Raw genomic sequence first — 15,696 nt, 5'->3', positions numbered from 1 at the left:
AGATCGGAAGAGCACACGTCTGAACTCCAGTCACTGCTCGACATCTCGTATGCCGTCTTCTGCTTGAAATTAAAAAAAGTGAGTCTGTTGCCGGGATACCAACCCTTCCAGAAATGCTAAAAGAAGTTCTTCATTAATTTAATTAAGGAGATTAAATAGTAACTCAACACCATATAGAGAAATAGACATCACTGGTAAAGACAACTACCCAAGTAAATAATAAAGGTTAAAAAAATTTTTTAAATATTAAAGGTAACATATATTGTATTATTTGGTATGTAGCTCCTCTTTTTATACATGCAACATGATTTAAAAGACAAATGCACACAAAATTGTTCATCTACATTAAAGAGCACACAATATATATAAAGATGTAATTTGTGACAACATATCGGTAAGGACTGAGCTTACAGGAGCACAGATTTGTATGCTTTTAATGCTAAGTTGGTATCAATTCAAATTCAATTATAAATTTATGATAACTGATTATCTCCATCATAATGGAGAAAGTAGTTTAAAAGGAGACTCACAATATTTACCGTCTTATGTATTGCTTTTCAAAAATCCAGATGGACATTATTAACTATCAAAAATACATTTCTTTGAAAAAGGGAAAATCTGGGTGTTTCTTCTATACTTGTTTGTGAATATGTGTTTTACCTTTTTCACTTAATACACCATAAAGATCTTTTATATCACATATTTTCACTTTCATCCTTTCAAAGCATTCCATTATACTCTATAATTTACAGTAATTTAACAAGTAACACTGACATTTAACCTATTTCTATGTTATACATATAATGCTTTAATAAATTCTTTTTAGCTATATATTACACATCTGCCCAATTAGTTCCTAAAGAAAGATAGCTAAAAGTGGGATTGTTAGATAAATGGTAAACACATTTTACATTTTGATACATGCTGTTAGATTGTCCCTCCAGAAAGAATGCCTTTATCAACAGACAGTTCAAGTAGCAGTGAGTGTATGAGACTGCCTGTGTATGAGCATATGAGACTTCCCTAACAAATCATTACCTACTATTTTCTTCCCTTCATCTTTGTTTATGTGTTATGATCTTAAATTTGTATTTCTTTAACACTGAAGTTACTGGCCACTTGGGTTTCTTTCATAAATTTTCCCTTTCAAATCCTTATTTCTAGTGGAGTTTTTCTTCAGATTTGTTTGCAATGCTACCTATCTTTTAAGTTTCTAACTTTTTTTGTAGTTTTCACTATTTTTGCTACTTTTCCCACATATTTTATAGTCAAATTTGGCAATATTTTCTTGTGTGGTTTCCACAGAATATTGAAAAGGCTTCTTAAATCTCAAGATAAAAATATTTTATCAGTATTCTCTGCAGAGAAATTTAAAATTGCCTCCTGTTTAAAGGAATGCTAGGTAAGGGCTTCAATGAGGCAGAGGAGGTATATGGACACAGCAGGCTGGCTGCCCAGGTTGGGCCATCCCTGCTATAGCTTAAAGAGTAGCTGTCAGGGTCCTGCCTTCCTACCCAGTATCCAGTCCTCACCCCATAATCAGGTGAAACCAAAAAGAATGCCTCTCCAAGGTTTTCTTTCTGGGCCAAGGAAAGAAGCACCCTTCCTCTGATCAAAAGCTAAAGGATATAAACTTAAGAGGTGGTAGCAGCCAAGTTCCTCACTGAGAATAGTCGAGATTAAGCTGATGTGCAAAGAGGAAAACTGAGGAATACATATAAAGTGTTGACTCTAGTTAAGTTTAAGCCCTAGACTCTATTTGCCAGCTTAGCCCCTACTCCTCCCAAACTCTGGTTCCACATAAGCATTTTACTTATGCTGACCTGAAGTTGAAGTCTACAACTTGGAATTAATTCATGAGTGCTAAGACTCTAGGCTGTAAAAGCCCTGGAAGTCTCTCAGGGATTTCCTTAAATATAAAGAAGTATATCAAGCAAGCCAAGAAAAAACACTTCCATTTAGAGATAGGATATTTAAGTTATCTCAAGGAAATTTAAACTTCACTGCTTTAGCTAAAGTAAGGGTAATAATATCTATAGATATTAAAGCTGATCACTAAATGTCATTTTTTAATGTTGTAAAATCTACAAATATTAAACATTCTGTACTTTTAAAATATTTTCTATGAAATGTACAGCTGACGGTTTTACCTTACTTTTTCTTTTACTCATGGAGGCCTCCACTAGTATAATCAGTTTTGGTTTTATACTGTCCTAAACATACAGCACCACATGTAGCAACACCAAAGGCAGGTGTGGCACCTACAAAGACTTACACAGCCTTCTCATCGTAGTCTTAGCATCCAAACTCTTGAATCATTAGTTAATTCTACTTCATTACACGTTTGAGTAATATATCTTAGCATCTTATGAAGCATATGAAAAGTCAATCTGATTAACATATCCAAATACCCCTCTCTTCTCCATCACAGGACATTCCAGGAGGTGACAGAATGCCCTATTCCAGTGTTCCATTTTGATAAAACTATGAAATCTGCCCATTCTTCTATCAGAATCATGGTTTAAAAGGAAAGGACTCAACTTTTCCAGGAATACTGATATGCAACTTCCCAAAAAGTAAAAAGAGGAGAAATAAGCAAGGAGATGAAACAAGTCCATGTTTTATTATCAGAAAGCAACAAGACTCCCATTCTTCTAAGAAATAAGCCTTGAGAACATGACAGCAGGGTGCACGTGGTCTTACCTACAGAAGGCTGGAACTGCGATGGAGCTGGTAATGAGATACTTGGTACTGAAAGTGTGAAAACTTCTGCTGGGGATTGAATAGAGGGAGTATCTTCTGCTGGTGGTGTGAAATCTATCTCATCATCAAAATTATCTTCAAATTCCTAATAAAAGAAGAGCAAGGTTATATTTAACACAAATCAGTTTGAAAATAAATATTTTTAAAATATTTATTAGTATTTAAGATATGACCATTTATTGACTCATTTGAAATATGCTGCCATAATTTCTTTTCTAAATTATATTTCAAGTAAAAAGCACATGTGTGTTCTCCAATTCCAAATAAGAGAACAAGAGATTTTAAAAATAAGTCACATATATTTTATGTAGCTTTTAAGTTGACAATTTGAAATTGGATGCAAATTTCCAAAATGATCATGGAACTTAAAACAAAAACTCTTCTAGGCTCAAAATTTTACTTTTATGTTAGTCTAAGCTTTTCTTATTATTCACTTTCACAAATCTCTTTGCATAATGAATCAAAATAAATTTATTTTAAAGTTGTATATTTCTAGTTGCAACATGATTTCTATAAAATAAGGACAGTTAAAAGTGTTTTAAGTGACTCATATTTTCTGGAAAGAGTAACAATGGGAAAATCATTAGACTAGGAAGAAAAATCAAGATCTGAATCACAAAGGCCAGTATAAAGCTGCATAGCACTTAAGCACAATTCACATAGTAAGAGTTTTCTAAAAATGGTAACTTTAAAACTGAAGATGCAATGACAGAGGTGAGACTTTGGCAGAAAGCTGGGCTGACCCTTCCCATCATCACCCCAGTGAAGAGGTGGGCCTCAGTGTCCATGCTGATTTAACATAGACACAGATGATTATCAAGGTCTTTCACCTTGATAATTAACAAGTAGGTACCCTAATAAAAGCTGAGAAAATATCTGTGAATAAACTTTTTATTTCTTTTTCTGTTGCATTTCCATAGACCCCCCCCATACCCTAATACACACACACACACACACACACACTCTCTCTCTCTCTCTCTCTCTCTCTCTCTCTCTCTCTCTCTCTCTCTCTCTCTCTCTCTCGAAGTTACAGGGGTAGATGATTTCTCTGGTATAATATTTACATTCTTATATATACATGTCACTTAGTCAAACTCATTAGGCCATGATTTGCTATTTTCAGGGAGTAGGGAGTTGAACAGAACAAACAAGTACCATAATTTTAATCACCTTGACAGAGAGATTTGTTCAGTTTTCCCTCTGGACATTCCTGAAAGTTCTCTCACTAAAAAAAAACTTGGCCCTCCCTGGTGGTGCAGGAGAGGTCTGCTGCACTATGTGGATCACCTCCGGGGCATGCGGGGATCGAACTCATGCATATGGGGATCAAACTCATGTGGAAGTGGCTTTAGCTTCTTAGTGCTGTGTTATAACCTGCTTTGCCACCAGGGAGGGTCTGGATCACTTTTAAAGTCATTACAGTGACTATCAGAATGCTCGTGGGCAAGTCCTTTACTTTACCAGACTTGTATTCCTGGTCTGTAAAATCATTTTACAGGAACCACTCAGCTCTAAACCCCATACCAAACTGTCAAGACAGTTTGTAGAGTTATAGTTTATAGAGAATCCTCTATACTGTGGTCTCTGGGTTCCCACATCAGAGTTACCTGGGGTAGCTGAAGTCTATATCATAATAAACCCCCTCAGTAAATACTGAGATCAGCCAGCTTAGAACAATCTAAAACATGACATGTGAGAGAGGGACTGGGTTTCAGTTCCAACAATGCTAATCAGACTTTATCTTTGTCCTCAAGTGGCCAAGTGTCTGTGCAAAGTCTCCTGGTAAGACAGACAAGGGATATGGATTCTCTGCCTACATAGTGCCCCCATTTGTGCAGTCAGAAGTTTCCACAGTGCCTGCTGTGATCCTAGCACCGAGGAAGTGATGTCATGAATAAAGCCCTACAGGTTTTCAGTAAAATCTTGTAAAGGAAATGACCTTTGCTAGTGAGTCTTCCCATAGCCTTGCTCTGTTCACGCACTGTGTGTATGTAATGCAAAGTAGAGAGAATAAACACAAAAGTGAAACAGGTGTGAGGCTCTAGAAACAAGGTTCACCTGTCTGATAAAAGGATTTTTAGCTGAAAGTTTCTTTTTCCCTCAATTTGAACCAGCAACCTTCAGGAGAGCCCCTATAGTTGGTAGGGTGCTATAGGAAGAAGCGTTTTCTCAGCAAGCAGCATTCATGTTTTATGCTCCCCATGTATTCCTTTTTTAAAAAAAGATTTATTTATTTATTCATATAGAACTGGGGTACAGCCAGAGGTGCAGGGGTGGTAAGAGGCTTCACCAGACAGAAGCAGAGTGGGTAGCAGAACAGGCAGATCAACGAAGTACACTGCTGAGGGGAGCAGTGGGTGGGTCAGGAGAGGTCTGCTGGCCATGTGGATCCTCCGGGGCTGGGGTTCAAACTCACTAAAGCGGCTGCCGCCAGCTTGCAGTGCTGTGTCCTCACCCGTTGTGCCACTATGGAGGACCCATGTATTTCTTTTTTAACAAGTATTCACCGAACTTTGGTCCATGCCAGCAGCATATAGTAAATTCTAGAGTCGGATACCCCAGCTGGTTTCTGGCAGATTCCACCCATCTGCTGCTACAATACCAGGATTTACAATTGGCATCTTCTTTCTTCCCCTTAGGGAACTTCAGGGTTCCAGGTAAACTAAAAGATACTCTTCCTTCTACACAAAACACAGTGGAGGACCGTTGGCCTCAATAAGCTTAACAGCCACAAATTCAACCATGTAGAAAAGTTTGGGGGGAAAAAAGCAAAACAAGGCTGTTCTTCCTTACAGGCCTTATTACAAATGAATTCAATGTTTTCTTTCTCACTTAGCAAAACTTAAAACAGACAAAAGGTTACAGGCATTGATGTTCTAAGGCATATAAACAAAGTACAGCTGGTGGGCCAAATCCAAACCACCTATTTCCATTTTTGGCTCACAGCCAAATCCATTTATTTAGATACTGTCAATGACTGACACAACACAACAATGGAAGAGAGCAGAGTTAGCTATGACAGATTGTATGGCCCACAGAGCTTACTATTTATGACCGGACGAAAGTTATTACCTGGCCATTACAGAGAAAAGTCTGCTGACCCCTCTTCCCAAGAGTCATTCATTCTACCAATAAATGCATCAGAGGATGACTTCCACGCTTCTGCCATCTGTGCTCACCTTAAAGTCTATTTCTGGGTCCTTGCAGCAGGAAACACAGTTGGCAATTAACACAACTAACAGCAATAAACTGCATAAAGCCAGGATCACAAAAGATGAAGAAACTTCTGCAGCAGGTGTCTCCCCTGGAAAGAAAAACAACTAATATTAAAAACACAGATATTCCAAAAGCAACTTTAATAAACAAACCAATTTATCCTCCATCATCTAGTTAGTAAAATAATGTTTAAAAGCCCAAGATAAAGCTAATGACTGATCCAGGGTTACAAAGCCAGAGTTTTAAAAAACTTTTTTATTATAAAACTATCTTAGATTTACGGTTACAAAAAACACAGTCTCCATATCCCTTCACCCAGCTTCACAAATTAACATCTTATGTGGTCATGGTGTACCATTATCAAAACTAAGACGTTGGTATAATATTACTAACATAGGCCCTCCCTGGTGGCGCAGCGGGTTAAAGCACAGCACTGAGAAGCTTAAGCCACTTCCACATGAGTTCGATTCCCACCTGCCCCGGAGGAGACCACATGGCGCGGCAGACCTCTCCTGACCCGCCCGCTGCTCCTCTCAGCAGTGTACTTTGTGGATCTGCCTGTTCTGCTCCCCGCTCTGTCTCTGGTAAAACCTCTCGCCACCCCTGAGCCTCTGGCCTGTACCCCAGTTCTGTATGTACAAATAAATAAATCTTAAAAAAAAAAAATTACTAACATAACTTCAGAGACCTGACTGGAATTTCATTGGTTTTCCCACCAATGTCCTCCCTCAGCCCCTCCTCCTACCCCAAGACTTCACTCTAGGCTACCAATCCTGCATTTAATCTTCATCTCCTCCTATCTCTGACATTTCTCAGCATTTCCTTGTGTGTCAAACGTTGACACTTTTGGAGCGTATTGATCAATTATTTTATAGAAAATCCCTCAATTTGGGCTGCCTGATGTTTACTCATAACTGGGCTCAAGGTGTAGACACTTGAGCAGAATCAGTGCAGCATGAACTGCCCTCCTGCCACATCAATCAGGCACATGATGTTGGCATAACTTGTTCTTGGATGTGAACCTTGATCCTTTGGCCCAGGGGTTTCGGCCAGGTTTCACCACCATGAAGTTACACTTGCCCCTGTACACAAAGTCCAGTGCACACACACAGGGAAGGGCCCTAAGCCACTTCCTGGAGGGAGGCATTCTACAGAACCTGCAGACATAGCTTAAAATCACCACAGTAATGTTCCGTGTCTCAGTTCTGCACACTCAGTTTTACCTTTGCCAGTGTACCATGCACACAGCAACTAGTACTGTGATAATCTAACTATGGATTTCTATTTCCATCATTCTTTCTACATTTTTTATTTGGAGTTCTTCTATTAGGAAGATTTTCCCTTTCCCCTCATTATTCAACTCTGTGTGTGTGTGTGTGTGTGCGCGCGCGCATATAATGTATTATATAATTGCATGTATCACAAGGATATGTATCTTATTAAATTATAAACTAATAGTTTCATTATTTGCTTTGTGGCTCAAACTATTCCAGTTTTGGCCCTTGGAATCACTAACATGCCCCATTCCTTTCTCCCTTTTTCTCCAATAGTTCCTCATGTTGTGGCATAAGAAGCTCCAGGTTCCTCTAATATTTTCCCTATTCTAGCTTTAGAATCATTTCACTTCTCCAAGAAGACTTATGATAAGCTTTTTTGCTAAACAGGACTCTGCAAACCACAAATGAGGCCTGTTTTTGTCACAGGAAAGATAAAACAGTATCTTTTTATTAAAAAAAATTATTTTTTCTAAAAAAAAGATTTTTACATCTTTATTTAAAAGGCTGTTTAAAAACAAAACAATAAAAAAAAGAATTTATATCAGATAATTCATGTGAGTCATAAAGCCTAAGCCTTTTACTACCTGGCCCTTTAATAGAAAAAAAAATGCCAACTCCTGTTTAGAGCATAAAGAATTTCACCATACTTTCAGTAAAGACTTAGTTATCTGGAAAGCATCTTAGTGAACTAGGACTAGTCTGAACCTTTTCTTTAAGGGCAAACTGTTAAATCTCACATGCTAGGCTTTTACTGAGAAACACTTTTCTCCTAGCTTTATTGATATAAATGATACACAGTATGATGTAAGTTTAAGGTATACATGTGATATTTTGACAGGTACATTGTGAAAGATTACCACAATAAAGACAGAAATAAACTTTTCCTTAAAACCCTCAACTATGGCTCATTATGTGTTCAAATACACCAAGACAAAGTCAGGGAGACAATAAATGAACAATGTCACACTTTTCCTTAAGTGAATTACAGAACCTAAAGAAAAGGAAAGCCAACCTACACTTCAACATGAACACATTCTTCCATATAATTATCTTCAGTGTTGGGCATACAAGTCTAAAGTCATCTGCAAACAGGTCAAAGTTCCTTTTCAGTGACAAAAGGTCTATTTGTGAAAGAGCAATGCTGGCACCTGCACTGTGACAGCGAGGCTTGAAGCCTCCCTAAAGTCTTTGCTGCTTAAAAATCAGTAGTCAAGGACCTGCAAGTTCTAAACCAACCAAATCTAAGACTGAGGAAGTCATACTTAAACAGAGAAAGTGGTGATTTCTCTCAAAAGTCAACCTAGAGGGAAGTCAACTTTCACTGGGCCTAAGAACTCCCTAAACTTGAGATACATGTGTACTTCTGGAAACCTAAGTAAGGACTCAGCAGCTACTGGACTAACTGAAGACCAGGAAAGGGTCACTCCTTCACCTTGGCCTGGTATTCGGACAACTTTGTTTCACTCTCCTGATTCACAAATTAAAGATGAACTATGACTTCTGAGGTTTAGGAAGTACAAAATTTTGGCACACTGTGTATTCTATTGCTTTTTAAAATGCAGTTTGTCCACTGAATTTTTAACATCCCAAATTCAGGTACATCTTACTGGAAAAAAAGTTGATTTCTATTGGCAGCATTTCTTCTTTCTTTATGGCACAAAAATAAGAATGTGTCAAACTATTACCTGAGAGTTGCTCAAATACATTATTATGTCATCCATCCATCTCAACAGCTCAGGGACTAGAACCAGTTCCACATACAGAGGAGGATGCTGATGGCCAAAGACAGCAGCAAGGTCAGAACCAGACTCTAGGGGTTCAAGTGCTGACTTACGAATCTCTCACAGCTCTTTTCCTTTTTCAGGCTATTTCTTTACATTTAAAAGCAGCCTAACCTAAGTATTTTGAACTGACTCTCTCATTAGGACAGTTTATACTTCTGGGACTCTCCTCCAAACTCCAAAAAATAGGTATTAAATTACCTTTTCCTCTCTTTTCACTCATGACTTGTTATCTCACACTATTTATTGCAAAATTTGATCAGAAATGCCTGAAGGCCAGTTCAATTAGCTGATTCATAACATTGTCTTCTGTGAGTCATTAAGTAGGCATGAAAAGTCATACAAAGTTAAAAATAACTAGTCATGCTAAATTTTGCCCCACCTTGACAATGTACTTATTTCTGGTAAAGACACTGCCAGAGCTCCTGCTCTCATGCTCAGATTTCTGTCAAGTCTACTCAACTTACCATTCTCATTAAAAAGACACGAAATTACTGGCTAAGAAATTTGGTAGGTAACCTCAAGTAGAACACTTCAATATTACCATTTCTTAAAACTTTTATTTACTGTATTTCTCTTAATCAGTCCATGTACACCAATGAAGAAAATAAAATGAAGAAATCATACCAACCTAGCACAGGCTGGAAGGCGAGATGGACTTGCATAAACCAGAGAGGAAGTAAATTCTAGACCTGAGGAATTACAACTAAAATCCCCATGCCCCCAGTGGTCACACCAGGAACCAAGCCCTTAGATGGTTCCTGATGCAAATACATTCAGAAATGCATAAATTGAACCAATCATCTACTAGCAAACATCAGCGACAATAGGAACTTCTTCATGCATTTAGGCAGCCGAACTGATGACACACTGAGAACAAGGATAATGGCAAGTTTGGAGTATTGAGTATGCTTCTCCAACACATTGATTAAAAAATACCTGGCATCTCTAAGGCACATGTGAGTTTTCATTTTACAGTTTTCAAGCCATTTTAATAGATATCTAGCACTTTATTTAATAAGGAGAAAACCTGAGAAACTCCAGAGGTAGGTACGTGATCTGTTTTTATAGGCAGGTAATCTGGAGAACATAATTTCTCAGTCATAACTCGGTAAGTCAGGAGTACTACCTGGTTATTTTTCAGCCATCATAAATTCCTGCCTAGAACCTCCATTAGAACTTGAACACATGTAATTAACTAAAAAGCTACCTATGAATCTACTTTTGGATCAAATAAAACACTTTAAAGAACCACAACAAGAAATGACGATCAATGTCTAGACCCATCAGGGATTGCAAAACGTGGATGTCCTAATTTTCCTTCGTTAGTTACTAACATGCTTTTATAACATCTCTAATATTTTATTACTTAGTCACCCAGTGATTCAAGTCCATAGTGAAAGACAGGAGAGATCCTAGAACCTTTCTCCTTATTTACTGTTTTGGTTTTCTTTTTATGAGTTAATTCACTCTCCAACTGTAGTTATTGTTTGAGGTAGTATTATGAACTATGCGATTTACTGCTTGATATGTCTCAGTCCACTTACGTTATTCTTTTTTTTTTTTTTTTTAAGATTCATTTATTTAAGCATACAAGAGCTGGGGTACAGGCCAGAGGTGCAGGGGTGGTGGTGGTGATGAATGGATTCACCAGAGACAAGAGTGGGGAGCAGAACAGGCAGACTGAATGAAATACACTGCTGAGGGGAGCCTGGGGCAAGACAGGGGACGTCTGCTGCACCATGTGGGTCAGCCCCCTGGCTGGGGATCGAACTTGTGTGTCACAGTAGCTGCGATAGCTTCATAGTGCTTTGCTTTAACCCATTGCATCACCAGGGAGGCCCTGCAGTTATTCTTGATTATGTGCAATCTGTCTTGTCTTTGACCAAGCAGATCTCAGTCCTTTACTAGGACCCAGGCATCTTAGAATGGGTTCTTCCAGATTCACTTTTTAATAGTTCCTGCTGCAGACCTGATATCACTCATTTCCCTAAGAGTCTTTGTTTCTTCTAAAGTGGACTATTTATAAAACCCCAATCAGTTGCTTATTTATTGCCTGGGTCACAAGCACTTTAGAAAACAATTTGGGAATATTGAACCTTGGTATCACTGTCCCTACCTAAGCAGATTCCCTCTCAGGTATAGTGTTTGTACTCATAACGCTTCTGACACCAAATACATGATGTTTATTCTCCAGATACCCACTCTTTTGATATCAACAGGGTATCTGAAAATGAATTCAGCTTGGACACCGACTACCCAGAGTTAGCACCAAACCCACAGATTTAAGGGCTCAGAGCCATAAGACCGCCCTCGTTTCAGACACAAGTTACAAGGTTTGGTGCCAAGGTTACTCACACTGTCCAACTCACTACAAAGGATGGACGGGTAGGTTCCCACACACTTTCAGGATGAAATTTGCTAGAAAGGCTCACACAACTCTGCAAAACATTTTTTATTTACCACTACCAGTTTATTATAAAGATTACAAATGAACTGTCAAATAAAGGCACAAATAGCAAGGTCTGGTAGGGTCCTACAGACAGGAGTTTCTATCCCGTAGCACTGAGGTGCTGCTGCACCTTACAACTCTGTGCCCCTTTGTTTAGGGAGTTTATGAAGTTTCTATCATATAGACACAAGTGATTAAATCACTGGCCCCTGGTGAGATTGGCTGGAGAACTGGAAGTTCAGGGATAGGGCTAAAAGTTCAAACCTTCTAATCACATAATAGTTTCCCTGGACACCAGCCCCCATCCTGAGGCTGTTTAAGAGTACCTTTAGTCATTTCATTAGTGTAAACTCAAGTGTTCTTGGAAGGGGCTTGTTATGAATAAAAGAGATGCTCTGGTCTGTCACTCCCAGCACTCAGGAAAATCCCAGTTTTAGGAGCTCTGTGCCAGAAAGAGCACAAAGACTCTGTCTTCTATTGTGTCACAGGTATACACCTTAATACAAGGATCAAGAAATTATTGTAGGGGGGTAAAATCTGTAGGTTTTTTGGTTATGGCTGAAAGCTAAGAATCATGGTTACATTTTAATAATTGTCTTTCGAAAAGCCCAAAGTAATTATTCTATGACACAGTACTTTTTATCAATGGCACAGAGAAAGACAACTGGGCACTACATGCCTCCTGATGGGAAAACACACCACCACCTTCTAAACACTACCACCGAAAACAATCCAAGCATAACAAAATTATCAAACCAGAACCTGACCAAGTCTCTAAACCCAATTTAAAGGAAGTAAAGAGAACAGTGAAACATGTTAAATTCCACCAAAAGGGTGCTTCCTGGTGGGTTAGTATGAGATTTGGGGGAATGGCAAGCCTGGACAGGAATGAGGCTCTTTCCCCACACCCTGCTGTAGGCAACTCTTTTGAATTACATCCTTTGTAACAAGCCAGTGATCTTGTTTCTACCCATGGAGTCCATGGCCATCAAAGCTTGGAGAAAGGGAAGAACCTACTGCCCAGGAAAAAAGGTATGTGAAGCACTGAATGGATGATTTAAATCAATAATGAGCATTAAAAAAAAAATCAAAGGACTTTTTATTTTATTTTTTTAAGATTTATTTATGCATACAAGAACTGAGGCATAGGCCAGAGGTGCAGGGAGTGAGAGGATCCACCTGAAACAGAGTGGGGAGCAGAATAGGCAAATGGACTGAGATACACTGTTGAGGGGAGCAGCAGCCGGTCAGAAGAGGTCTGCTACGCCGTGTGGGTCACCTCCCTGGCTGGGATTGAACTTGTGCTGCAGTAGGTGCGGATAGCTTTATAGTGCTGTGCTTTAACCCGTTGTACCACCAGGGAAGGCCCTCAAAGGACTTTTTATTTGCAAGATGCAGGAGAGAACACAGAGGAGGGAATAAACCTAAATCCTACTACTGTTCTCTTTGGCAGGAAAAGGAATGTAAATATCCAAGACAGACTTGGGTATCATTTGAACCATACTTCTGTTTTTCTGGAATGACTCTGCCTTACAAGAGTGCCATACCTATAGGGGATGGTCAAACAGATGTTGCTCTAGCTACAGAAGAGTTTGAGACAGACCCTTGTTCCTCACAGCCTGCACTGGATTTGGGAAGACCCAAAGCCCCATGTGCCAATAGGAGAAATGAGTGCAGAAAAATGACCACAGGACTGAAGTCACACTGGACTGATCTGCATGCAGATGCAGAAAGACCAGGACAACTGCATCAAAAAGCCTGAAGTGGGAAAAGATACCAGAAGGGACTCTTGGAAGGCGACATCTCAGCAAGGCCAGAGGCACTTGAGGACAGATGTGGTAAGACTCTCCTCCTAGGCTCTGTGATGGAAGGGTGATTTGAGGTGATCACCTAAAATTTTCTCTTCTTCCAGAGAGGGCTAGATTTGCCAGCTTTCTTCCCATTAAGAATGGCTAGCAGGTGACTATGTTCTAAAGTGCAGAATTTGAGCACAAGTGTTTGCACTCCTGGTTAGGGCTTTTTAGAAGTGTAAGTGCCCCTCAGGCACATGTTCTACCCACACACAAATGAACACAGAAGATATCTGAGAGACAATTGCAGGGTCACATGCTAAGAAGAGCCTTGTTCCCGGAGTGATCCTGTGCAAAACATCACTTTCCAATAGAAGCAGACCATGGCACTTGAACTTTTTAATGGAGTGACTATAAACCCTGATTTCATTGAATAAATTCCTGAGATAGCAACTCAACAACAAAACCCAATTTTAAAAATGGCAAAGATGTACAAGTGACCAATAACCACATGAAAGAGGTTCAGCATCAATAACCACCAGGGAAAAGCACATCAAAAGCACAAAGAAAGACCACCTCACACACTATTAAAACTAGGGGGACTATTACAAAAAAAAATCAGAAAATAGCAAATGCTGACAAAGATGTGTAGAAATTAGAAAACTTGTGCTCTGCTGCTAGGAATGCCGCTGTGGAAAATAGCACGACAACTCTTTAAAAATGTAAGCATAAGACTACCATATAACCTAGCAACTCTAATTCTGAATATACACTCAAAAGAAGTGAAAACAGAAGACCAGAGGAGATGTTTGTACACCGGTGGGCATAGCAGTATTATTCGCAATAGCCTAAGATGGAAGTAATTTAAGAGTCTACTGATAAAATTATTGGATAAACAAAATGTGGCCTATCCATACACAGAATATTATTCAGTATTAAAGTGGAAGGGAGTTCCAATACAGTGGAAGAATCTGGAGGACATTGTGGTAAGCAAAATAAACCAATCACAAAAGGAGCAGTTAAGAGTCATGAATGTAGAACGGTCAAAGTAGAATGGTCACCAGGGATCAGGTGGAGGGGAAAATGGGGAGTTACTGTTTAATAACAGGTCACAGCTTCTTCAGTTGGAAGAATTCTGGAACAGACATGGTAGTTTCAAAGCAACATGAATATAGCTGATATCACAAAACTGTATACTTAAAAATGGCAAATTTTATGTTATGACTACATATATATGTTTTACAATAATAAAAAGAGAATACCCCAAAACCAGGGATGCAATCAGCAAAACTCAGGCTAACAGACTCAGGGAATAAAACCTGAAGAATGACAAAATGGAAAAGCAGTTAAGAGAGATTTTTAAGAGCCAGACTAACCAATCACTGTATAGGTGTTACCTGAATCACAACTCACTTCCCTAGGAGTGGTAATGGTCAGAGGATTTGCTTTTAAAAGTAATTCTTATCTTTTGGAACCTGACCTCCAACAATGTCGGGAATTTGCTTCAAGAGTGTGAGAGGTAGAGAGTGATGAGGGTAGTTTGTAAACCAGCTGATTTAAGATGAAAGGTATGTGGTAATTCATGCCAGTATCTGTCTAACTTTGTATGTTTAGTTGAAGTACGCCATTTGTTAAGCAAGTAATTTCTCCTCAACAATTTATAGAGTAGGTATAAAATGGATAATCTGTACCCTTGTTTACTGTAGAAATGTACATTAGTTTGCCAGAGTTGCTGTAACAAAGTACTACACACTAGGTGGTCTAAACAATCAAAATTTATTACCTCAGTTTTTGGAGGCTACAAATTAAGATGTTGGCAGGGCTGGGAGGGAAGAATCTGTTCTAGGTCTCTCTCCTTGCTTCTGGCAGTTGACCATCTTTCCCTGTGCTCTTCACACTATCTTCACTCTATGCCTGTCTGTGTACACATTTTTTCTTTCCATAAGGATGTTGTCATATTGAATTAGGGCCCTTTGGACCCCCCAATGCATGCTGTCTCCCCACAGTGGAACTGGTCATACTGTACATTTCAAATGTCCGTCTGTCTTCCCCACTGGAGTGAAAGCCAAATGGCATTAGGGTCGAGGCCTATGGACACCTCCAGTGACTTGCACTGCTGGCCCAGTACCTGACATGCAGCCAGATGTGGTGGGGAGGAGGCAGAAGAGAAAAAGTGAGCGACAGCAACTGCAGGGCACAAACTAGGGGGAAGAGGAAAGAAGCAAGAGAGTAACCCATAATTAACTTACTGGTTAACAACATAAATTCATCTTTTCAGGGTCAAGCAAATAACACTATAAAAGTAGCACTTGTGGACCCTCCCTGGTGGCACAGCAGCACAGCACTAAGAAGCTAAAGCCACTTCAGTGTAAGTTCAATCCCCAGCCCAGAGGTGACCCACATGGCGCGGCAGACCT

The 15,696-nt window shown here is 39.3% G+C and overlaps 1 protein-coding gene across 1 annotated transcript in view; it reads right to left on the bottom strand.

The window, feature by feature from the left end:
• The window catches only part of LMTK2 (lemur tyrosine kinase 2), an 85,095-nt gene that overhangs the window by 49,448 nt on the left and 19,951 nt on the right, over window positions 1-15,696 (bottom strand). The window contains exons 2-3 of the mRNA XM_012731995.1: window positions 5,943-6,067; window positions 2,704-2,848 (exon numbers count right to left, since the gene is read on the bottom strand). Of these exons, the coding sequence (XP_012587449.1) occupies window positions 2,704-2,848; window positions 5,943-6,067 (270 nt within the window). The remainder of the gene's footprint in view (window positions 1-2,703; window positions 2,849-5,942; window positions 6,068-15,696) is intronic.

This window comes from Condylura cristata, unplaced genomic scaffold (assembly GCF_000260355.1).
Source record: "Condylura cristata isolate star-nosed mole 26May11 unplaced genomic scaffold, ConCri1.0 scaffold00032, whole genome shotgun sequence".
Lineage (NCBI taxonomy): Eukaryota > Metazoa > Chordata > Mammalia > Eulipotyphla > Talpidae > Condylura > Condylura cristata.
This window is presented reverse-complemented; position numbering and strand designations above follow the sequence as displayed.